The 24,777-nt window shown below is 47.7% G+C and overlaps 1 protein-coding gene across 6 annotated transcripts in view; it reads right to left on the bottom strand.

Moving 5' to 3' along the window:
- The window catches only part of ITPR1 (inositol 1,4,5-trisphosphate receptor type 1), a 329,559-nt gene that overhangs the window by 48,005 nt on the left and 256,777 nt on the right, over positions 1–24,777 (bottom strand). For all 6 annotated transcript variants that reach the window (XM_045991794.1, XM_045991795.1, XM_045991797.1 and 3 more), the window contains 8 exons: positions 23,648–23,901; positions 17,195–17,395; positions 15,530–15,640; positions 13,814–13,909; positions 11,176–11,298; positions 9,998–10,102; positions 7,045–7,237; positions 211–333 (listed from right to left, as the gene is read on the bottom strand). In XM_045991794.1, the coding sequence (XP_045847750.1) occupies positions 211–333; positions 7,045–7,237; positions 9,998–10,102; positions 11,176–11,298; positions 13,814–13,909; positions 15,530–15,640; positions 17,195–17,395; positions 23,648–23,901 (1,206 nt within the window). The remainder of the gene's footprint in view (positions 1–210; positions 334–7,044; positions 7,238–9,997; positions 10,103–11,175; positions 11,299–13,813; positions 13,910–15,529; positions 15,641–17,194; positions 17,396–23,647; positions 23,902–24,777) is intronic.

The raw sequence follows: 24,777 nt of genomic DNA, 5'->3' as shown, positions 1-24,777 counted from the left end.
CTGGCAGATAAATGTGGACACACCATTTACATTCTTCTAAGTGAGATTTAAAACTAAGTCTGTGGTGAAAGCTACAATCTCATCTTGTCTGAACTGGGCGAGTGGGAGCCCATAATACTGCACTGACACGTCCAGGGACCGTCCTGAAGATGCAGGTCATAAGCTTCTTGCTGCTTCTCATAGCTTTCTTGAAATTAAAAATGTGTGTACCTCCTCGGACTCCTTTAAATGGGTAGAAAAACGCCACAAGCAGGTTCATCAGGACGGCCAAGTTAAAGGAAATGCTGCTCCAGAAAGACATGTTTCGGGCACACCAATACAGAACGGGCTGGGCTGCGAAAACAAAGATCAGGCCATGTCAGGTTTGAAGCCGCCGGGCAGAAGGCTGGGAATCCCACCCGGCCCTTCCTCCCGCTCTGCCCCACAAGCCCACTTTTGTTCCCAGTTTCACCACAGCAGTAAAAAATGATCATTTGTTTTGAGGTTGACTCATAGGCTCATAACGACATCAGATTGGTTTATTTCTGTTTGGAGTACTTACTGGAACAGACGATGTATTTGGGGACAAGGGAGAGAAGAAAAGGAGAAAAGTTGGAACATCTGAAAAACACTGCATGCCCCAGTCGACACCACCAGTTATGGAATCTGGGGTTGTTCAGAGTTCAGGCACTGAATCCTCAGTCCTTCAGGGCTCTGGGACCAAAGGAAATGCCCAGAGAGACCCAAGAACTGGGTGAGCCTTTTGGAAGTGCGGGGCTCCAGCTGGAGGGACACACAGCACTCAGAGTTGGCCCAGCAGGCTAGGGAGGCTACCATTTCCACACTCCTTTGCTCAAAATCCTCCACTAATTCACTGGTGCCTAAAAGCTAGACAATGATGCCTCTCCTGACATCGAGCCATTTTCCATTTTCCTGAAGTCTGATGATCACACCAGGGGAAGGGGAACTACAGGAGGGAGTTGCCGACTGGGTAGTCAGCAGCAGTGAGTTCCCGTTCCCGAAGGCTACAGTAGAGAAAGGATGTGGTACCAAAGCCATCACCAAGGGGTGAGAGACACTTTGCATATTGCTGCCGTCTGATTCTGTAGTCCCCTAGAGGTCACACCATGCTGGTCAGGCATGTTCAGTTAGAACAACAAGCCTCTGGCCGCACCATGTGTGGTGGTGCTTCCTCTTCCCCTGAATTTGTCTCCTGTGGTGCCTGAGACTTAGGGTGATGCTCAAAAATAGATGCGGTAGGAATCATTTCAGTCTCCATGCCAGAAGCAGAGTTTCCAAGAGACGGTCTCGTTTCACATTATCTGCCTCCAAAGAAGTATGGAGTATGGGAGAATGGGTCTCTATGGCGTGTTTCTCTTCCCCAGTGAAGTCATCATTTAACTTTAGGACAGCAGCCAATGACAAATTCAATGGCCCTATAATGATGCCTAGAGCAGCAGCCAAATCTTTGAAAGCTTCCCTCTAAAATAAAGTTATGCCACAATTAAACAGAGCCTTGGGTAATTTAATAATTGCTCATTTCATGTTTGCACTTGGAAACAGGAAATGTTTCCAAATTCTAGATGTTTAGAGCTATGAGCACCTAATTTAAAATCTCTCATTTTTTAAATGAGGGAAACTGAGGCCCAGCAGGGGGTGGAAGCGGTGGAGATCTCATCGCCCAGGTCAGTGATCTCTGCAGTCAGACAAGGCTAAAGGTAAGCGGCTCATGTCCCCACCCCATAGAGGAACTGACCAGGATTCAACCTCCAGTAACAATTAATGTTTTTTTTTTTTATTTTAAAGTTAATTGCCGAAACAAATTTAAGATGAGAAATCATCTGCTCTGGAAACAATAGCTACTGGTGTTTCTTCTGGGACTGAAGCCCATTTCGGATCCGGAAATGGCAACTCCACAAGAGACAGGTGGCAAGAATGGCAAAGGGCTGGTAATGGTTGAAGCTGAGTGGTGGGTACAAGGGAATTTATAATATCCTCTCCACATTAGCGTCAGTATAAAAAGCTTGTATGAGATAAAAGAAAAACAGGAAATGGCAAAGCTCAGCGCTGGTCTACGTAAACCAGAACTCTCTTCAAGGGAGTTCTCAATATCAAATATAACAGGAGCTACTATAGGACGCTTTCATATAACGGTAATAAATGGCCCTTCAGCACAGCATAGAGTTCACAAATAAATCATATAAAGTTAACATACTTATATGATGAACAAATACTTCGTCCTTCAAATCAACTGGGTATCTGTCCTGGTGCAAAAAGACACTTGAAAGCCAACCTTGACACACACTGTCTTCTATTTCCCATGTGCCATCTAAATTTCCATACTCTTCTCCCACTTCCCTTCCCCACATACACCACCTTTACATCCCAGTCTAGTGGTGGCTCCCTGGACATCTGCCACCCCTCCAGTCTCTGTGCACTGTCCCCATGGAGGCTTAAAAATATGTCCACAAAGTCTTTGATGCTCTCCTCTTCCAGAGGTACAGCTCAATCCCTCTCCCTTTGAGTGTGGGACGGACTTAATTACTGCTTCTGGGAGAATACAGAAGTGACGGGCGTGCTTCCTGGCATTTGGTCGTAAAATGCACGGCAGCATCCTCCTTGCACACACATGCTCACCCTCTCCTCAGCCATCCGTTCTGAGGAGACAGCCCGCCATGTAGTGAGGAACTCCAGCAGCCCTGCAGAGGGGCCCATATGGAGAAGAAGTGAGGCCTTCCGGCAGCAGCCACATAAGCAAACAGAGAAGTGGGTGGTCTGGGTCCACCCAGTCTTCAGATGAAGAGGCCCTGGCTGCCAACTTGACAGCAACCTCATGAAAAACCCCGAGTCAGAACGGCCCAACTAAGCCGCTCCCAAACTCCGGGCCCTGAGAAACTGTGAGGACATAAATACTTACTGTTTGAAGCCACTAAGTTTTGAGGCCATTTATTCTACAGCAATATAACACAACGGATATACCTTCTGTGATGGGAAAATAGTAATACCCCCAAAGATGTCCGCATCCTCATTTTCGGAATCGATTATGTTACCTTTCATGGGAAAAGGGACTTCATAGATGTCATAAGGTAAGGATCTGAGATGGGGAAATGATCCTCAATTATCCAATGGGCCCAGAATAATCACAAACACCCTTAAAAGTGAAGGAAGGGTGTGGGAGTGTCAGGGCAGAGTTAAGCAGCGTGAGAAAGGCTCTCCTGGCCACGGGTGGCTTTGCATATGGAGGAAGAAACCAGGAGCCCACGAATGCAGGAAGACCCCAGATGCCGGAAAACAAAGCTAGAGCCTCCAGAAGGCAGGCAGTCCTGCCAACACCTTGATATTAGCCCAGTGAGAACCTCTGTACATTTCTGGCCTTGAGAACTCTAAGATAGTAGATGTGTGTTGTTGTAAGCCTCCAAGTTTGTGGTACTCTCTTAGAGTAGCAAGAGGAAATGAGTGCACCTTCTCTTCCCCCGGACTCTCAGGCCTGTGTTTATCCAAGTCCTATCAATCCTTCCAGATGCTGTTCAGATGCCACCTTTTCTTAGAAGCTTGTCTTTCCCACACTTCCATAGCATGTCACTGCTTAATTACAGCACTGCTCATCGTCAGTCGCCTCAATTACAACCACTTAAAGATACCCCGTGTTGCCTGCCTCTATCAGGTAGTGGGTCCACACAGGAAGGAATCACAGCTTACACACTGTTGAACCCCCTCCAGCTATACTTTGTAGCATATTTTCTACTGATTAGGGGTACAAGTTGGAGGGATCAATACACCTGCTACATCACAGCAAAAAGACAGATGCCGGGGCGCCTGCGTGGCTCAGTGGGTTAAAGCCTCTGCCTTCAGCTCGGGTCATGATCCCAGGGTCCTGGGATCGAGCCCCACATCGGGCCCCATGCTTGGCTGGGAGCCTGCTTCCCCCTCTCTATCTGCCTGCCTCTCTGCCTACTCGTCATTTCTGTCTGTCAAATCAATAAATTAAAAGAAAAAAAAAAAAAAAGACAGATGCCATGACCCCAGTGAGACAGGTCAGTCCAATGACCTACACCCCAGAGCACTGCTTGGTCATCCCCTTTCCTAGCCTCTGTATCTGTTCTTCTGAGGGAATGGGGCCTTGCTGGGGGACCCGGACTCCGTGTATATAAAAAACAATTCTCCAGCTGTTTGGATGGGTGTGATAACCAGGAGGGAAAGCCCCAAGCAGGAAAAGGTCAGCATATGCAATTCTGCCTCAGTTTCCTCTTTCACTATCTTCTCATTTTCTTAGCCCAGAATGTTCACTTCCCCGGGGGCTGGGAACTTCAGGAGAAGGAGTCAGAGAGACATGGGTGAGGGAGCATGTGAGCGCACTGAAGGTGGTGCACGTGTGTGTGTGTGTGCGTGCGTGCGTGCGTGTGTGCGCGCGTGCGTGTGTGCGTGCTCGCGCGTTCTGTAAGAGGAGCAGGGAAGGCGGCTTCGGGAGAGCTTAGGAACTGACGATCTTAATATCTGCAGAAGCAATTACTAAGTGACCTCAGTCTCAGACAGACTTGGCTGTATATCCGAGCCCTGGCCACAGAGGTACCAAAGCAGAGGTGATTCTGCGACACTTTTGGGAAAAGGGAAGCAGCTTCGGGAATAGAGCAGCATTTTCCCCCCTGCAGATTTATTAGGAAAGAAATCAGCTACTTAGAGGAAAAACGTATTTCATTTTAATTGCACTTCTGATGAGTACATTTCTCCCTTCCCTAAATATGCATATCATGTTTAATTCAGTTACTGTTTTCAGTTTTTCTCCTACCAGCAGATAGCTTTGAAGCCAATTAAAATCTTTCAGTTGACAACTATAGCTGTGTTTAAGATTTACTGAAGTAAAAACTGTTTCTGAAACAAAGGTGGACTAAATAAGAGAAGGTATTAGCTACAAAGCAACGTAAATCTTGAAATGACGACACAGCGGCTCAGCAATCCATCAACCTCAATTCCCCACCCTCTAGGCGAGGGTCTGGGAGCTGGAAGTCATCTGCTCAAGACCATGCAGCCAGGGGTGGCAGGAGTGGAATGGGAGTGAGGTCCCCACCTCTGGGGGCTGAGGTCTGCCCACTGTGCCTGGCTCAGGACAATGCCTCAGAACGAGAGATTACAAATTACCTCACCTCAGCAAGAAGAGGTGAGACCCCCTCCGTCAGTTCCCAAGCCTCTTGGAGAGCCTCTACAGTACTGATCTCTTTTTTAGAGGCTCTCAGAGTTGGCAGGATGACTCCCTCTGACAGTCTCAGGAGACCCACACACGGACAAGAGGGAAATCACAGGGGTAGCAACCACGGCGGAGGCCCGCATACATGAGCTCAGGATTCTCCCTTGAAGCTGGAATCCCAGACAGCCCCGGCCAACCTAATGGCTGAAAATATAAGAGTACAAAATGGATGCGGTCTATGTCCACCTTGTGTTTGGTATTTTTTCTTTCTCTGTTCACCTGAGCACTGTGCTGTGCAGATGTTCAAGGCTGCTCAGGCTAGAGCTGCAGGAGCCCGCACAAAGTGCACAGCAGGCTACAAGGACACACTGTATCCGCCAGAAGTGTGCCCTCAGTCTTCCAGGGGGACATGCAAGCTGTTCTGCTAAATGCCTCCAGGCCCCTCTCTCTGTCAGACACCTGCCTGGGTGAGGAATGGGTTTTGGCTCCAGAAGCATTTTCTTTTTCTTTTCTTTTCACAATTCTATTTTTAAGTAATCTCTACACTCAACATGGGGCTTGAACTCACGACCCCGAGATCAAGAGTCATAAGCTCTAGCCATTGAGGCAGCCAGATTCTCCCCAGGAAATATCTACCATTTTAAAGATTTATTTATTTTTCAGACAGAGAGAGAGAGAGAGAAAGAGAGATAGGGAACATACAAGGAAAGGGAGTGGGAGGCAGAGGGAGAAGCAGGCTCTCCGCTGAGCAGGGAGCCTGACGCAGGACTCAATCCCAGGACTCTGGGATCATGACCTGAGCCAAAGGCAGATGCTTAACTGAATGAGCCACCAGGCATCCCCAAAACTTCTAATGTTTTAAAGTGCTGGATGAGGAGGTAGCCCTTAGAGATGAACGAGAATGTTGTGGGGTGGAGGTGTGGTAAAGAACAGGGCCCCTGGCCAATGCGTACATTCACCCCACTTTGCCTCCAGCCAGACCCGGGGAGCAGGGAAGTAAGGAGAAAAATGGCGAGGTGGAAGAAGGGTGCAGTGAAGAACGCTGGTCCATTCTGCCTGGGTTGGTGGGAGGCAACTCCCAGAGCTCCCAGAAAGTGATCTCCAACACAGCTTCCCCTCCCACCGCTCTGCCCTGCAGAAAGAGCCCAAAAGATCACAACTGTAGCTGGAATCCAGGGTTTCAAAGAGAAAACCTGGCTCCTGACTATGAGACAGAAATAAAGCACGATCCTTTCTAAGTTGGTCACAACAGTTGGTGCGGAGTATACTGTCAGTGCTGAAAGATCCCATTAAAATCCTAATGAAAACCAGGAGCTGAGCAGCTCTCTGGGACAGCCCTTATAAAAGCGTTTGAGACAGGTAATTTCAAGCCGATGGGCCGGGCATTGCAGCGGGACTCGCTGGTGAGCAATGGTGCGTCTTATGTGGCAAACGATTCCACTGCCTATAAAATGATGCTAGAGTCCAAAACCCGAGTTACCCTGCATAAAAGAGGGAGACCGGTGTCTTCAGAGCTGGTGAGCTAGTAAATGAGCCGTCAAGCTGGCTCAATTTCCTGCTCAAGGGCACCATCCTGTGAGCTCAAAGCCTGGCCTTTTCTCCCTTCCTTTTATTTCCTACAACAAGATATCAAAAAAGGACATTCTGGAAGTCTTCCACAGAGCTCTCCAACCCAGTCCCATCAAATGGGGCACGAAGGGAGGTGCCTCCCTGAGGGTAGAGCCCACTTCTCAGCTACCGAGGTGTCTGGGTCTGCCCAGTGCTCAGAGGCAGACGTTAGGCTAGCCCTGCTCCTGCTGGAGACTCGCCCTCCACCATCAGGTGGGGCTCCTGAAAACCCAGGATGGCATAGGCCCCCGAGCTGTGGCGCGCCGCAGACCCACCTCGCAGTTTCTTCTGCCAGTTCATTTCATTGAAGAGGTCCTCCGACCGCAGGAAGAAGTCATTGATCTTGCTGCCTTGCTCATCCCTCTCCGTAGTGTAGTATATCCGCAGCTTTGACTCTTTGGTGAGGAATTCACATATGCTGGGCACAGGGAACACAATCTGTTCCATGGTTCGGTCTAATCTGACAATCTAGGGTGAGAAAATGGAGGAGCTTCAACAGTCATCTTCAAAGACCTTTCACTAGGGATCTTCACTAAGGTTGGTGCTCATGACGGAGTGTAACACAAAGCTCTTCCTGCGTCTTCTCAGATCTTAGAGCCCCCCGACGGGGCCGTGTCTCTCACGTTTATGTAAAAACCAGTTTGGGCAAGTCTTTAAGAGTTGGTTGTTTGTTTTGTTTTAACCTGAGACCCACTAATTTTACTGTGACTAACTTTTGCCTCAAAAACGTAAACTGTGTTTTGTGTACATATCCAGATGAGGGGCTGGGCCTGTCCAACAGAACTCTCTGTACCGAGGGACCGGTTCTGGGTCCGAACACCTGCCCCACGTGTCTGGTGCCACTGACCCCCTCCATATTTAATTTTAATTCAAACAGCCACACGTGGCTAATGACGACCATACCGGAGGGTGCAACACTGCACTGTGGGACAAACCTCACTAAAACTTCTCTGATAACAAAATTAGTTGTTGTTGTTTCCCTAAATAGGAACTTTAAAAAGAGACCCTTGGTTCATCCAGTTGCACTGTCCTATCTTACTTGTCATGGCATCTAAAGCGCACAGCATGTGAGCTAGTCTGGCCGTTTCCCACGGGGGTCGTGCTCAGTGCTCTTTAAAGCAGCTTCGTTGGGTCCCAGAGTGGACACCTCCCAGGTGTTCTCCGTGCCCTTCCCAGAGTGGGTCAGTTTCCGGACAGGAGGCAGTCTGGTGAGGATGGTTCAAGTTCTAGGACACTGAGTCACCATCCTGGGGGGTAGGGATTTCCAAAGGGGTTCAGGTCACAGTACAACTGGGGCTTGACATTTATTCTTCCTCCCCAGAGGATGGAGAAGTCAGGTGAACCCCAGAGCCTACGCCCTCTTCCAGAAGATCTGGTTCTCACACTCACAACACTTTTGTTCCCTGACACAGCAAGAGAGGTGACTCCAGTCAACTCTTAGTGGCAAGCCCTCTCAGATGTGTGACAGGTTCCCATGGCCCTATGTCTATAAATTCTGGGAGACGTGGTCTTTAGACCAGTGGTTCCCGAATCTAGCTGGAGATCAGGTTACAGGAAGCTTCACTGTCATACTGATTCTGGTCCTTCAGTCAACCTCATGTAACTGGAACTGCGGTGTGGGGGTTGGTGACTGGAGCGTTCCCATGAACCAGCTTCCCCCAGGTGACACTGTTGTCCAGACAGGCTCAGGGACCAATTCTGCAGTCTCCTGCTGGCAACAGCCTGCCTGTTTGCATAGTCGGGTGGTCCCTGGATCTCCCTAAGCAGAAGGGATATGATATAAGACGTGTTTCTGGAATCCAGAGGGAAAGAAGGAGGCTTCCTGGCAAGAACTGAGTCCCAGACTCCAGGGCTATACAGCCTAACTCTGGAGAGCGAAGGCATGCTGTAGGAAGCCCCAGGAAGTAACAGGGTGTTCTCCGGCTTTGCACAGGTAATTCCCTCAGGAGAGTGGAAGAAATGGGCGGCTAGCCAAGCGCAGGATTTGAGAGCCAGCAACACCATGCCTGGCCATGTCTCTCCATCGTTTAGTATCTGCCCACCCTTCGCTTTCAGGAGACTTAAAACTGGGAGAACACATTCCAATCCTTCCCCTCCTCTAACAGGCCAGGTGACTTTGTTCACACCTCTCACCCAGAGCAGGCTTCAGCCCTCTCTCCGGTGGATGAAGGAGCTCTGACGTCCTATGCTGCAAACATACAGCTTGTGCTTTAAGGGCCCCATAAATCAGAGCTGGCTCTGTCACCAAGCTTCTCATCATTAACAATAAGTCAAGGGTACTTGCCCACACGCACTGCCATGATCAACTCATCAGGAAGGTGACGCATTTTATTAGAACAGCCCAGACACACTTGAGACATCAGGTAAGAAAATATTCCTAGGAAGTCTTCATCCTGAACATTTCATATGGCCCAAAGGAGTCTGTTAGCCCTTCAAAATCTTTGTTCTGACACGGATGTTGAATTTGTGCCCTTCCTTAGCTAATCAGGGCACACCACCCCTTACTGCCCAGAGCCTGGAGACAGAAGTCTGTGTTCAACGCAGGTAACAAAATGCGCCATGGGCTCTGGGTTCAGCCGGGCCTGGATTACACAGTTCCGGCTCAGGCAGTGCTTGCTGGGCCAATGACACACCCTCTCTGACTCTTCTTTCAGTGTCTCTGAACTGCTAAGGGCGAGATGGTCCCATTTGGGTCACAGAGAATGAGTAAGGTATGCTGTGTGTATGTGCATTTCATGCAGATCTGACTGCCCCACTCCTGTGCAGAACTCTCCCGAGGTTCCACACGGCTCTTCCGATAAATCCAGACTTCTTGCAAGGATGGCAGAGAGGATTCCATATGACCTGGGCTGCCTGTGCTGCCCTCCCTGCTGCTCACTGAATGTCAGCTCCTTACCCTCCCTTAGTGTCCCCTTCCACAGCCTCCACTTGTCACTTCCATGTCGGCAAAGCTCTTCCCTCTAGGCTCTGCCTGTTTCATTCTGCATTTTCCTAAGGTCTGTGCTTGGACGTCATTCTTCAGAATAGGCCTCTCTGACCACCAGAGTCTCCAGCAGGTCTCTCTGCTGGACTTTCTTATAATACCTTCTACTTGTCCTCACGGCCTGGTCAGAAATCATACCCAACATGCTGGTGCTCAGACGAATGACTATGCGCCCACCCTAGCACAGGGCAGAACCCACAGCAGGCCCTCGTCACAGGCCCGTGCTAAGTTTCCACTGCTTTTACCTCTATCTGGGCCGTGTGCTTGGCATAAAACTCCAGAGCTTCGTCCCCATCCACTTGGCCTCCAGGTTTCAGCATGGTCTGAAGTTCTTTGTTATGCCGAGCCAACTAGAACACAAAGACAGAAAACCAGGGAGTCACCGTCTCTTTGCCACAGGCACGTACGTGCTCCTTTCCAGCCTGGGGTATAAAGAATGCATTCTAACCAGCGGCGAGGTGAAGGGCGAAGGTGGCAAGAGGCCCGCTGCATTCCAGCAAGGTGCATTCTGCGCGGTAGCTAGTTTGGGAGCTTGGCAGAACAGCCTGAAAAGCTCAGGCCCATGAGAGGTCCCTCTTTCCCCCAAATTTTTTAGCCAGGTGGGAGGGAGATGGGGTTTTCTGTACAGCTACATGGAGTCTCCATTCAGAATGTTCCCAAACCCTTTCAGTGGCTAAACACGGGCCGTGGAAGAGATGAGGGGCACAGGAGCCTATTTTCTGTCCTTCTGCCGGCACCCTGTAGTGGGGCGTACCAACCCCCTGCCCAGCACCGTCGCTGCTCTATCCCTCATTCCTGCACCTCAGCAAGGTGAAGGGGACAGGAAGCACGAGCCTGCCGCAGAGTTACAAGCTGCCCACACACCTCAGCAAGCTCAAGGCACATCAACCTCCAGAAAAAGAAAGTATCTTCAAAAGCCCAGCCACTTGGGAAGAGTTATGAAACAGGGCATTTTGGTGCCAGGGTAGGAAGCATAACTACACCCCCCAAAAAGCAAACAAAAAGAAGTCATAACGACAAGTCAGTCCCCCAAGATTTTTAAATGTGATAGGCAAGGCAGCTGAGGTTTATTTCTACAGATTGTTAAGACAGACTCATCAATATTTATGAAAAGCCTGAGTCCTTTCAACTGTCTCCAAACACAGCCATAAACCATCCAAGTGTCAGGACTCAGTGCGAAGGCCTTTGAGCAGTGTGGGGATTTCCAAGGACGTGATGCTACCATGGGAAAACGGAAGTCCTGGAACTCAGTACACTGGGTCAAGCTGTCACTAGTACCTGGGAGCCGCATTATCATGAGCAGACACAGCCCGAGGTTAAAACCTTAAAGGAAAAGCACGTTTAAGCACACGTTCACCTTGGAATGCCAGCACTGAGGGCCAGCGCCCGACATCTGGTGCCGGGACCTAGGGAGAGGTCATACCTGATGAGCCAGTATGTAGATGTTGTGTCCCACGTTCCTGGGGGAGGCAGCTCCGTCCTCGCCATTCTCTCCATCCTCAAATTCCACCTCACCTTGCATGTAGGCTTTCTTGATCACTTCCACCTGCAAGAATGGTCAAATGAATACAGCTCCTGTTCCAAGGAAGACCACCCAGGACTGACACCTACAGTCCCCTCTCCAGGGGCAGACAGTGCCCAGGAATCTCAGCACTCTTTCCTGTCAGGTTACGGACCCAGACTCAGAATCCTTCTCAACACGGCCACAGGCTGTCCCTACCAATCAGCTTCCACTGACCCGAGAAATGAAACCCATGTGTGCCGTAGCCGGACCGAGGGCTATTCTGTCCCCTTAGGAGAGGACAAGGGTTATAAAAGTTTCTGGAAACAACAAAAAAGGACATAAATGTAGACTAGAAGCCAGACTTTCCTGTCTCTACATTTCCTCCTGCCATGTCTCCCCAGCTCCCAACCTTTGCCATCTCAGGAAAAACTAGTAAGAAATCCACTAGCCTTTAGGAAGAGCTGGTCAAACTATTACCTCTGATTCCACATTTTCCCCGTCCACGTTTCTCCGTCCCTACTCCATGTAAAAATAACATCTACCGAGGTCTTTCTATATGTCAAGCACTGTGTAAGTATTTTAATATTTGGGGGGGGGGGATTTAATGCTCATAAACAGTTTATGAAGTGTTTCAAAGATTGCCTTTTATTATGGATGAGGAAACAGAGAAGTTTTATTTCACAGAAGGGCATTCCTAAAGTGATTTGGCTAGTGAGCTGAGATTTGATCTCGAATCTGCTACCAGAGGACCCATGCTTGTTGCTTATTTCACACTGCAAGGACATTTCCTAGAGCATTTCTGCACCTGTCTTACTGGTTGTCTACCTTGGTGCCCTATGCAGGGCCAGGGGGCTGGGTCTGCTTGTTTCTTAATCTTTACCTGGTGCCCAGCACAATGCCTTGGACAAAGTCGGGCCTGGCCAATGTTTATTCCATGAACAAATCATTTGAGATTTAATCATTTAAAGAATAAGAACAAAATACCTTCAACCCCTAAGTTGAAGGGAAAATTAATCATTTTCTTTGATGATTCAGAGGGCATCTCAGCCTCCTGCATTGCCACAAGGCTATTCCCCGGAATTATTTTTCATTATCCCAGAGCAAGCATGCAGAGGGCCACACATTTCTGTACTGACATCAGGGCAGGCTCTGAAAGTAATTTTGGAGAAAGATCCTTGAGATTCTTGCTTTCTAGCTGGATTCCCTGTTAGATCTAATACCAAACTGAACAGACAATATGTTACATGGGTTGTGGAGGCTGGAATATACACGTATGTGCACACACATACGCACAGGCCTATGTGCAGTTGTGTCCTGGACAGGAGTGCTTCTTTTCTACGTGGATTCTTAGAACCATGTTTGTTCCAGGAAGCCTCTGACTCCTCCTATGAGCTGGGAATGATGTTTTCCAACCACAAAGGGGCCACCCAGAAGCCTGTGGCACTCATGGCCCTGGGTGCTGACATTAACCCCCTCCCCCCACCAAGATGGGGGCATGTTGTTGGTCCATGAGAGTTGGAACGGGGTCTCTGTGAAGTCATTCTGTCCCTACTCACGAGGGACACCTCGAGCCCCCCCAACCCCCGGTTACATAAGCTATTATGTAAACTCAGAGAGGGCGTCCATCTCAGGCTGAGAACTCACTCCTGACCTCAGAGATCAAAGAGCTGGGCTCACTGTTAACTTTATTTCAAGGAATACATGAAGGGACTTTAGCCTGGTCCCCGATGCACACAGGTCACCAGGCGACAGAAAAGTTTTTGTGCCCTCATTTAGTGCTGTCAGTTACACTTTATTTGTGTGGGAAAAGTCCCAACAGAGTTCTGTCCTCAGCTCATTTCAGCGTCTCTGAGAGCTGCCTGTCTCACAGGTTGCAGCACCGACGTCCACCCTGGAAGTCACAGCCCACTGTGAATTTCACCCAGCAAAAAGAAACAAGATCGGTGTTTTCTTTGAACAAAACAAAAACAAAAACCCAAGACAGCAGCACCCAAGAAACACTCTTCTGTTGCCCAGACTATTGGCCCCCAGAGGAGATGGGGATTCTTTAGCTCTGGATGCAGACAGGGCATGGAGAGCAGCAGCAAAGGAGGAAGGAGGAGGAAGGAGGAGGAAGGAGCTCCAGTTCACTGCAGGCACTGTGCTGGGGGCCCGATGCCAACCAGCTCGTCTAGTCTCCAATGCCACCGTCTGGCCTACAGGATGTTATCATCTTCCTTTTAGGGGAGGAGGAAACTGCGGCTTAGAGAGGTCAAGTGCCCGCCCAAGGTGACCAGGCACAAAGGGAAAGCTGTGGACCTGAACTCCAGGCTGCCAGGCTGCCCAGGCTCCCGAGGGGAAACGGGAGGTGAAGGCGGCTGCCGTCCACGCCTGTGTCACTTACTCGAAGCACGACTTCACTTCTCTGGCCCAGTCAGAGGCCTGAGTCTGAGGTTCTCTTTAGAATTCTGGTTCTTTGGCATCTTTAGAAAACTCAAGGCAGCAAGTTCTCTCCTGCCACAAACCCTGCTCTGCCTGCGTCTCGTGTCATGGCCAGGGGGCTAGCCATCCAACTCACCAGTTCCTTCGGCCTCATGTTATAAAGGATCCTCTCTGCGTTCTCGCTGTCGTGCCTGCTCTCCATGATGGCCAGCAGCAACTTGGAAGCATTGTTCTAATTGGACAAACAAAGGGAGGAGACAGTGGAGAGGAGCGGCCTGGGGTGGCTGGCCCGAACACGTGCGCCCAGCATGCTGGCCGGACAGACAGACATCTCATCCCACAGGAGAGCCACGGGTCTAGCACAGCCAAACCCACCTGCATGCGAGAGGGAATGTGCTGCTGCAGACCCCAAACCGTAAATGCAGGTTCTGCTTTGGGTCTCAGAGGAATGTGCTTGCTTGGGCATGGTTTCTCCTTAGTATCATTGACACAAGTCCTACTGGAAACTGGGAAGTGAAAGACGGGTGCGTGTGGGCGTGTTGGCACTTGATGCCAGGGGTCAGGAAGAACCTGCTGGATGGATCCGTGCTGCCTTTAGGGCAGATGTCCCTTTAAACCTTGTTCTTTAGCCTTGCAGGGCAGAGGAGGTAGGTAATTAAGGTAATTCTGCCCTTTCTTAAAATATTACTATCAGCTCTCATAACCCCTAATACTATAATCAGAGTACAGATGACACTAGTTAGACAAAGTGACCCAAAGGAGCACTGTATGTGTGCCAAACCCTAATTTCCCATTTCATTCCAAGTTTTCACGTGCCCACGCTCTGTACTTCTTGGCTTGACCTCATTTTAGGTCCTGGGCTTAGGATACCCTGCGTGCTTCTTTGTGTACAGGATTAGAAAGTTCTTACTATTTTGCATAAGAGGGGGCAGTATTTGTTTCCTCCCTAAGTATGGGTCACGGCAATTCACTCAGGAGGTTGTGCCATCCACGGTGGCTTTTTAGAGCACAAAAATTTCTATCATAATCCACAGATTACTGGATTAATTGAAAAAGTCACTGCAAAGACTGATCAGTAGCACATAAAATTTTGTTCATTTCAGGCTCTCATATAAATCCTAATAAATGGGAGCCAGGCACATGAGCCTGAACTAATGTTCAAGTCACTTCTACAACCTGCCAAAGGAATTAAAAATAGCACACCCACCAAAACACCCATTTAAATCATACCCACAAATCAACTATCAATTTGGACTCTCCGTTCTAAATACTAACGGAAAAATAAAAATAATCGTGTAATTCCTGTGGGCTTCTGTGTTAACACCCTCCCTAATGATCTTTCTTTCCCATGATACTGTTTGAGCATTAAACACAAATCAGCTTTTCAGCTAAACCCTGCAGTTCTAGGCAATTCTGTGACAATGACAAAGTGCTCACTGCTGTGTATGGGTGTGAGAGAGGACGGATCTCAACACGCCCTGACATGGGAAAAGTTAAAAAGGAGATGTGCTCAGTGAGGCAAACACAGTCTGAAATACACTTTGGATACGAAGAGGTCTTTGAACTCTTAAAGAATCTTCGGAAACCCTAAATACGAATGAGGGTTTTCTTTTTGGGGGATATGAGTAAGAAATCAACATCAGAAGTGGTATCCTGTCCTGAGACCCTTATTTGGAGGGGAAGCCTGAAGTTTTGCATTTTTTAGGCAGAATTTACAAAAAGGATCATTCATTCAGTCTAAGAGAGCTGCCTGTATTTAGTTTCATAACATTGACCGTATCATGTGCAGGAGCAAAACACAAAAGTGACTATTTCGACATGCTACTGTCTTTTGCTTTCAATTCCTACTTGCCTTCAGTTCTAATACAAGGTCCATCCTCTTCTTTCCCAAAGGATTGATGTCATTAAGGATCAGGGCTGTGATGATGTCAATGCCGTTGGATTCATGGGTGGCTATGCAGTTCTGAGGAAACACACACACACACACACACACACACGTTTACACAAGTGCTGGTCATAAATCAGATGTCAAAAGCCAACAGGCTGAACTGCTATTTCAACACAATGCTTGCCACTCCCAGAAATGTCTCTAGGGGAGAGCTGCAAATTTTCCGTGAGAAAGTGGTAAAAAATAAAAGACAGATGAAAATCGCTAGTTTCAGAATTAACAGTAAACAGCAGGAAAGTCCCCATGCACTGTAACTGATAAATTGGTCGTGTCTAATCCAAAGAGTGCAGTAAAGTTGGCTTTTGTTCTTAAGGGAAAATACGGCGTGTGACTGATTCTGAGTTCTGAGACCTGTTTTCCCCTTTAAAGGTGTGTTCCATTCTCTCTACATCACTTGGTTTTCGTATTGCACGCTTTTGCTTAAGACTGAAGCCTGGAAAGCAAGTTTCCGGCTTAATTCACACAATACCCAAATTAATCATCTTCCCCCAGGTGAGGTTCCCACTTGCAGCAGAATCCACTTCAGAATGTGCCTTTTAACAGACCTCTGTTTGGCAGAAAAGCAAACTTGTGGTTAAAAGGAAATTCACTTAGATGTTAGACAAAGCCTTTTCTCCCAAGCCGGTTGTAATTTTTTGGTTCCTTTTCATTTTAACTTTGACTACACCATCTGTCTCATCAGTGAACCAAAGGAGGAAAGTGGATCCAACACATGCTAACCTCGTATTTATAGCTAAATATGACCAGGTGCGTGGTACACAATGAGTTGTCCCTTTTGTCAGCCATTCTTCTCTCCTGAGTGAAGGTCCTGGCCTTGCTCCCCAAGTAACACAGCATATCACACCTTCCCTGTCAAGCGAGTTTACAGCTGGCAATTTCAGTGGAAGTCTACACCCTTCAACCAGGGTAGAGCCAAAATTTGAGTTGAAAGTCATAATTATCCTAGAATCAATGCAAAAACTCACAAAGTCTAAAATACACCACGGATAAGCAATGAACATTCTACTTAAGAAACGGTTGGGTTCCCTTCTAAAAATATACTTCTTGAGAGGCCAACATTAAGACTAATGGGCCTTTCTTTTCTCTAAATGTCTGTGGTACAAAATCTCAACTGAATATTTCCTCATGTTGTTGAAGCTGTCTTGTCCATAGCAAGGTTTCTCTCTCTAGCTAGGTTTAAGCCTTTTTCCGTTAAGTAGCCACTATTTGAGTCTTTTCTAGCATTTAAAATTGAGACCAGGCTTCTGGTCTTCATTGAACTCCAACTTCATTATCTATCTTAGTCAAGTTAGTCAAATTTGGACATTCAAACCAAATCAAGCCAAGACACGCCGTGCCACGCATGGAGACCAAGGACAATACCGCCAATGCCTAGGATTAGATCAAGTCCTGAAGCACAATAAAGTACCATAGCTCCTTCTTGACTGCTGGAGAAAGACCTCTAGTTCTAGTGACTTCTTAGGCCAACAGGCAAATGTTATATGACTTCTGAACTAGTTCCTGTCAACAGCATTTCTAAAATGGTGAACCTCTTTTTTTTTCTCCAGCCCCAAATAAAAATGGAGATACCTGGTTCTCATGGCATGGTCCTTGACAGTATTCGGTCAGACTTTCCAGGGTTTGGTTGATGAGGGCGACGTTCTTTTCATTTATATAGAGCCCGAGAAGACCAAGACCTCCAGTAGTGCTTCCACAAATACAGTCCAGGAACTGCAGCGTCTCACACACCAAATTGTAGTTGGTCTTGTTATTTTGGCAACGAAGGAAGTTCTACAATTGGGCAGTGCCCAGAAGGAGGGAGCAAAGTCAAAAAGGAGAGGGAAAAGGTCATTCAATGCTGCCAATTTGCTGGTATCTAATTGGTGGGTGCCCTGAATTGATCAGCAATTATTCAGAGAGATGGAGCACTGGAGGAAAGAGTAAGCCCCCATGCTGGTCAACTGGGGACCTTGGGCTATGGCAATGGCCACCAAACAATGTAGCTTATTCTCCAAGGTGCTTTTCTATGTGTGGCTGTGGAGGAAGGCTCCTCTTTGACAGAAACCTAAAACCTTTTTGAATTCTCCTTTCTCTTTTTTCCCACTCCAGCCCATGCCCCTCCCACCGGGTATTGGGTTCAGAAGCATTTAACATTTCAAAGGACAACGTTTATGTTTGAAAGATGGTGGTGTGGTCTGGATGCTGGATGCCCAGAGCCTAGAACTAGGGATGGTTCATCACAAAACAAGGTGTTTCTAGGCTGACTTAAGCCCACTGCCATGGCACAAACCTTGGTTATCGTTTTTTGCCATTTCCATTACTTATTATAGGAAGGAGCAAGAATGAGTTTGCTCAAATTTTTGTTCTCCAAATAAATCTGTAATTTAACGGGAGACATAAGAGCAGGTATTTCCTCAATAAAATCAAGCAAACCACAGTCAACCACCTCACAAAGCAGAGTCTATTTTGATGAAGAGGAGATTTTTGTCAGAGATTCTTTTTAAAAAGAAGGAAAAATTAACTGCAAAAATTCTTTAAAGCAGTTATAAAAGTCGGATCTTTAGCATAGAAGACAGTACTATAAAACGATAGAAGCAAAATATAAAATAAATGTGACCTTTGACATGGCAATTCCACTCGTATAAAAGAATGACCTCTATTCACAAAGAACATACTGGATGTTCACTACCAACTGCACTGTTTTCAACAGTGAAGAACTGGAAGCAACCTAAGTGTCCATCAATGGGGGAGTAAATACAGGACACCAACATCATTCAATATTACAATTTAGAAACACTAAAGTAGGTCCACATGTGTCAATATGGAAAGATCTTTAGGACATAGTGTTAAAAGAAAACCAAAAAGGCAAATAACGGATTAGTATGTATACACCCCTCCCATCCAGATACACAGAGAGTGACTGGAAAGATACCAGCCAACCCATTGATTCACTGTCCGAACCAACAATAGTTCTCTCTGGGTAGAGAGGTAGGGATGGGGAGAAGAATAAATTTTTTTTTAACTAACATCTTCATTTGAACTTCCATAAAGAGAATCTATTCATGTATTCCTTGTATCATTGATTTATAAATGTACAGATTAAAAGCTGGTAACAAAGTTGAAAGTTGGACCATCAAACCAACCATTTTGCCCTACTCTCCTAACTTGACTTTAATTCTTTATGCTCAAGTCTTCTTAACTAGTCTAAAAATTGAACCAACACTCGGGGCGGGGAGGGAGATAGAGGAAGGATGGATGATTTGAGACCATGTGGGCTGTCATACGATGATTGTTTTTCTCAGGGCCACGGGAAGCCATGGTAGACTTCCACAGCCACTCTTTAACCCAGTTCCTCAAGGAAGATGTTACCTATCTGGGGACCTAGCTGAGCCCCTCATCATGTAGAGAGGGAGGGAGAATTCTTTGGGAAGAGGATAGGAGTGGGCCTGGTTGTCTAAGGGTAAAATTCAAAGCATGGCTCTCCCAGCCAGTTGCCTCTCAAACTCATGTGTGACTGCTCCCACCATGTCCCCTCGTCTCCGCACAGTGACATCACTGCTCCCACCATGCCCCCCCTCCACCCAGTGACATCATTGTTCCCACGATGCCTCACCCTCCGCACAGTGACATCACTGCTCCCACCATGCCCCTCTGCCAGGAAGCATGAACTTCTTCCTACTCTTCAAGCAGTCTTCATTCTATTCTTCTGGGGCAAACTATTCTCTCTTCCTGTCATTCTCTCCCCATCTCTACCCTGATGAATTCATCGTCCTTTAGGATGGAGCCTCAGTCACTTGCTTCAGAAAGCCCTCCTGAGTCTCCATCCTGACTCCAGGGAGATCAGAGAATGGCACACACCTCTCTCACCCCTCCTTACACTTCGGGATGTGCTTATAGAAATGTCTGTCGGCTCCATCCAGGACCACGGTGATAGCACGGGGTGCCTGGTGGCTAGCACAGTGACTGGGGCATGCCAGGTGCTTCATAAACACTGGCTAAAATAATCTGAATTAAATTGAGTGGATGGAGGAGAGGGGACTTGTGAAGTCCCCAAGCATGTTGTGCTTCAGCTCCCCATGAAGGATAATTGGCTGCCTCTCTTGAATGCCTCTCCCATAGCTCATAGTTGTTAAGCCAGAATTTTCCCTTCCCCGGCTCAGATCCATTTCCTCCGTCCTCTGCAAAAACAGAGCGATGTCACTCACTAGGAGGCTCACAGGGACTCCTATGTTCAGGGAATAGATTTCACCCTTAGCACACACCACTCTGCCTTGCTTAGGCTAGAGAAATCCTGTTCTTTTTGGGGGTTTTCCTTGGAGGGCCAGGGACCACGTCGAGATGGGCGGACTGAGAAATGAAGAAACTTCAAGTCTGTTCTCATACAGTAGTTCTCAACAGTAAGAGACCTGTGTCCCTTAACCCAGCTGCAAAGCAAAAGCAGCCCCTCAGAGGAAGGACGGAAAGCATAGGCAAAATGCCTCAAGAATAGTCCTTCCCAGTAAGTTTCTTACTACTGTGGACAAAGCTTGTTTAAGGCAGCAACTGGCTGTTTGGCAAAGTCAAAAGCAGTGGCCTTATCTCTACTAAACATTTACTAACAGTAAAGTTAAGGTTATAAATATGACAAGAGATGCTGGGCAACTTTGAAAGGCCAATTCCTTCTGTCGTTGAGCTTACTGGTACTTCTTTACACCAGGGGGGCAGTAATGTCCTCATGAGGTCTTCTCCTCCCTTTGGTATACAAGCAAACCCTGAGCCAGAGAGCCACTGTCCACTCTGGAATGCTGCCAAAATGTGGCAATCAGAGTAGGTGACTTCCACTCAAAACTGTCATTTTGAGAACCAGATTTCTACAAATGTCATTCTATCAGAGCAATTTTACCAACATCTCAGTGTGTATGACATACTGGGAGCCTTTAAAGATGATTCTAACCTTCACCCTTGCAAACCATTGGTTCAGATCACTGGTTTTCCAACTAGGCCCTGTAGGACCCAGGGGCGTCCTTGGAAAGCACCACCTCTCGGGGCTCTGGTAGGTAAGGGAGGAAAGGAAAGTTCTTGGGCACTGTATTTCTCCTCTGAATAGAACAGCTTTGCTCTCATCTGCTTTACTTAGTACATTTCTGCATAAGATCTTAAACAAAGGATTCTGTGGCCAAAACCAAAAAAGCGTAAAACCACTGACTTGGATAATGCTTATGGTACTTTCAAAGATTAAGTTGCTAAGACTTTTTTTTTTTTAAGCTGCTAAGACTTTTAAAAAATATATTAAAATATACTCTAGACTTCCCTTTCCCCCAATACTATTTTCCAGAGAGCGATGTGTTGGAGAATCAAATTTTGGAAGGAGTCATTGAATGGTGATTCTGTCCATGGGGTTCTTACGGCCGTAGTTCAAAGGAAGCACTAAGGTACAAAACTAAAACTGTGAAGACTTCTAAACAAGAACTGGCAAATTCATGCAATGAAAGCCTTACTCTCCTTCCGCCGTGGACTCGGGTACGATGGTAAAGAAGGGAAATCAAGGGGGTACCGTGAAGGAGTCAGAACAGGTCCATGAAAGCACACCAGGCTTGAGAGCAAGGATGTCAGCACAGGCCCTCTGCCAGTCGTGGAGGGAATCTACTGGAGGCAGCCTTCTCTTAGCTCAGAACCTGGCCGGTATTGGGTCCTGTGAGGAGTCCTCCTGGACCAGCACAGTGGGCTGGTTTGCCTGCTGTGAACCCACAAAACCCGTCTGATGACACCACGACAGCACTTGTCATGCTACACAGCAATCTTGGGTTTCCCCGAGTGACTCCTGCCTGAGACTCTCAGCTCTGTAAGGGGAGGCGTGAGGTCTCCGTGACCACCAGTGCCAGGCACACAGCAAGTACTCACCCAGATGATGTACAGTCACGGTCACAACCCACTTCCCTTTGGAGCCCAAGGTCAGTGGAGATCAGCGGCAGCAGTGCTGGGGGACAGTACAGGGCCCTAACGACCGAGCTCAGCCCAGAAATAGCGCCAGCAGCAGGGAGGTCCCCCCATCCACGGAGATGCCACAGTTGGCTTTGCCTTCCTGCTGGTTGGGACAGCCTGGCTTTCCATGGTGTCATTCACACGCCCTTGGCCAGTCTCCCTCATGACTAATGGTGTACATATGGAAGGCGAGAGGGCACAGTTGGCCGGCAGACATAGCACCAGCCAATGAGACCACAACCCGTCCCTGGCTCTTTGAGTCATGAATACTTTGTTCTACCCGGCTAGGCCTGGCAGTCCCAGGCCAGTGGATCTGGGGCCGATGTGGTCTATATCCAAAGTTGGAATATTTGAGCAACAGGCAAGGAAAGAAAAACTAAGGGCCAAGATCCCACACTCAGACGTTGAGAGGGATCAAGCAGGGAAGGTCAATGGAGGATATGAATGAACAACAATGTGGAAAAGAGCCCAATGGTTCTTATGGAAAATTCTTTCATTTTTTAAATTTGGGCCAGATTTGGCTGATGGATGACCTTGGATATATCTGCCTTTTCAAAACTCAGGCTCTTCAGACCAATTTGATTAAAAATAAAAACCAGTGTAGAAGTTGTTCATACTGCAGACTTTAGCCGGTTTTATCTCACTGTTCTGTCTTACTGTTTAACAATGTAATTTCTTACTCAACTTTTCCAGGCGTAGACTGTGTGGCAGGGTTGAAGTATGACTGATTTACAGTGGCTGCCCCGAAGGGTCTGGCCACAGGTGACGTGTGAAAGGCCATCAAATCACCTGACGGATAAAGTCAGCAAGGCAAATATTTTAAGACTGCACTTTTCTTTGCCACAGTTTCCTTTTCATACCATCATTATTCAAGTAACTGAACTACCACTGCCAACTTGTTTATTTTAGGAGGCAATATTCTATCTTAGTGGAGTTGTTCAGACACACTTTCTTGTTAATCCTCAATCCCTTTGAGGCAGAGAGGGGTGTTTTTCCCAAAAGCCAGCAGCAAAACTAGGTAATGGCCAAGGACCTGGTGCTCTAGCATCCTTCCCCTGGGCAGTGATTGGCTCCACAGAGCTATGCCCATTCAGCAGAAAGAAACCTCTCTGGGGCACCTGGGTGGCTCAGTTGGTTAAAGCCTCTGCCTTCAGCTCAGGTCGTGATTTCAGGGTCCTGGGATCAAGTCCCACATTGGGCTCTCTGCTCAGCAGGGAGCCTGCTTCTCCTGCTCCCCTTGCTTGTACACATACACTCTCTGTCAAATAAATAAAACCTTAAAAAAAAAAAAAAGAAAGAAAGGAAGGAAAGAAGGAAGAAAGGAAGGAAGGAAGGAAGAAAGAAAGAGAGAGAGAGACATCTCTGTAATCTAACCTTAGTCCTTCCATCTAGGCTTTGCTGGTGAGGAACTTTTCAAGGAAGAAAATAAACTCTATCTTAACGTGGTGGTTGACCACACGAGCTCTACCACCAGATGGCCTGGGTTCAAGTCCCGGTTCTCTACTCCCTAACTATGTCCCCTGAACCTCAGTTCCCCCATCTATAAAATGAATATAATGATATCAGCAGCACTTAGCATCCACAGTATTCTAGGAACCTGATACACCTTGGCCATTGTTATCATCCCGACACCAATTAAAAAAGCAGACAAAAGATGTCTGGAATGATCAGTTCCAACACATATATTTGAGCAGCTATTTGTGTAAAACCCTGGAAGGCCACTTCATTCATTCAACCAACACATATTTAAGTAGAACTTTCTACATATCCGATTTTGTAAGTCTAGTGTATTTACTCATTCGTCTGTCCTGCGTCCGTCCAAGTTCTACCTGCCTCTGCAGCAGCCTACCACATGCACACACACGCAGGCACATACCCACATTTCACTACGTATGCAGGAGGTACCAAACTGGTGAGCAAGAGACTTGGTTCCTGTCCCTGTGGAGATGGTGGGGAAGACAGACAAACAGGCCAGTTGCCCAGAGGTCAGAACCATCCTGGGTCCTCAACTCAAGGAAGCTGGTGGTGGCGAGGGGAACAGAGATGTCCAAGGAGCTGCAAGTCCCAGGGGCCAGCCCTCACCTGCAGGTCCCGGTTGTGGTTTTCGCACAGGAGCTGAAGGAACCGGAGGATGGGCTGCATGATGGTGATGACCGCGCTCATCTCCAGCTCGTCCTTGGTCTTGTCTGCTGTGGCCTGGGCGCTTTCCCCAGACTGGTAGTGGTCGTCGGGGTCAGCCTCCCTCCGGAAGGTGCTGAAGGCTTTCCTGGTGGCAGCAGAGGCCTCCAGGAGCTGATCTCGGACCTCTTCCGTTATTTGTGTTGAGGGCTCTTTGGCTAGAATGCAAATGGAAGACACTCAATGCTGCTGAGTCCTCAGGAGTCCTATTCACTGCATGAGAGATAATGTTCAAAAAGGTAGGTTCTGGTATTCACTAGAAATCTTCAAGGTTAGACAAATACTTCTCTTAGTTAGTCCTTACGACTGAAACTGGGTCATGCCCTGCCCACTCGCTTATGGCTCTGACATTATATCTAAGCTTGCACTGTTTTGGAGGAAAAGTCTTAGTATTGGCTCTGTCCGCCTCACAAATCTGTATGGCTCTGGGCCTCAGTGTCCTGATCTGCAAAGGGGAGAGAGGATCAGTGAATTCTACGTAGCGAAGTTTCTGAGAGAGTCCACGTAACAAGGATCACAACAGTAAGTCCTGTTACCGTGGGGACAGTAAGTTGAACGCTTTCCACTAAGGACAAGGCACTGTGTGTTGACTCATCAAACCCTCACAGTGCCCCTGGAAGGCATCAGAGTGAGGAGTGCGGCGCTCTGCAGCCAGTCTGCCTGGGTTCAAAACCTACTCACTGCATAGCCTTAACAAGGACAAGTCAGTCTCCACTCGTCAGTTTCCTCATCTGTAAAATGGGGGTAACAATTCTATCTCTTGTATAGGGTTAATTTCAGTTCCAAATCAAATAAAGGATGAATAGTGCCTGGTTCATAGAAAGTACTTAGTGAATGTTAGCCTTTCTCCCTTTCTTTATTCCCTTTCTAGATCAGTGGTTATAAACTAGAGCTGACTTTGTGCTCACCCCCACCCCGGGGACAATCAGCACACTCTAAGGACACTTCTAGTCTGCTGCAGGGGTGGGCTACTGGGATCTATTAGGTAGAGGGCACACATGCTGTCAAACACCCCACAGTGCACAGATCAGCCC

Source organism: Meles meles, chromosome 20 (assembly GCF_922984935.1).
Source record: "Meles meles chromosome 20, mMelMel3.1 paternal haplotype, whole genome shotgun sequence".
Classification (NCBI taxonomy): domain Eukaryota; kingdom Metazoa; phylum Chordata; class Mammalia; order Carnivora; family Mustelidae; genus Meles; species Meles meles.
The sequence above is the reverse complement of the archived record's forward strand: the minus strand, read 5'-3'. Positions and strand labels throughout refer to the sequence as shown.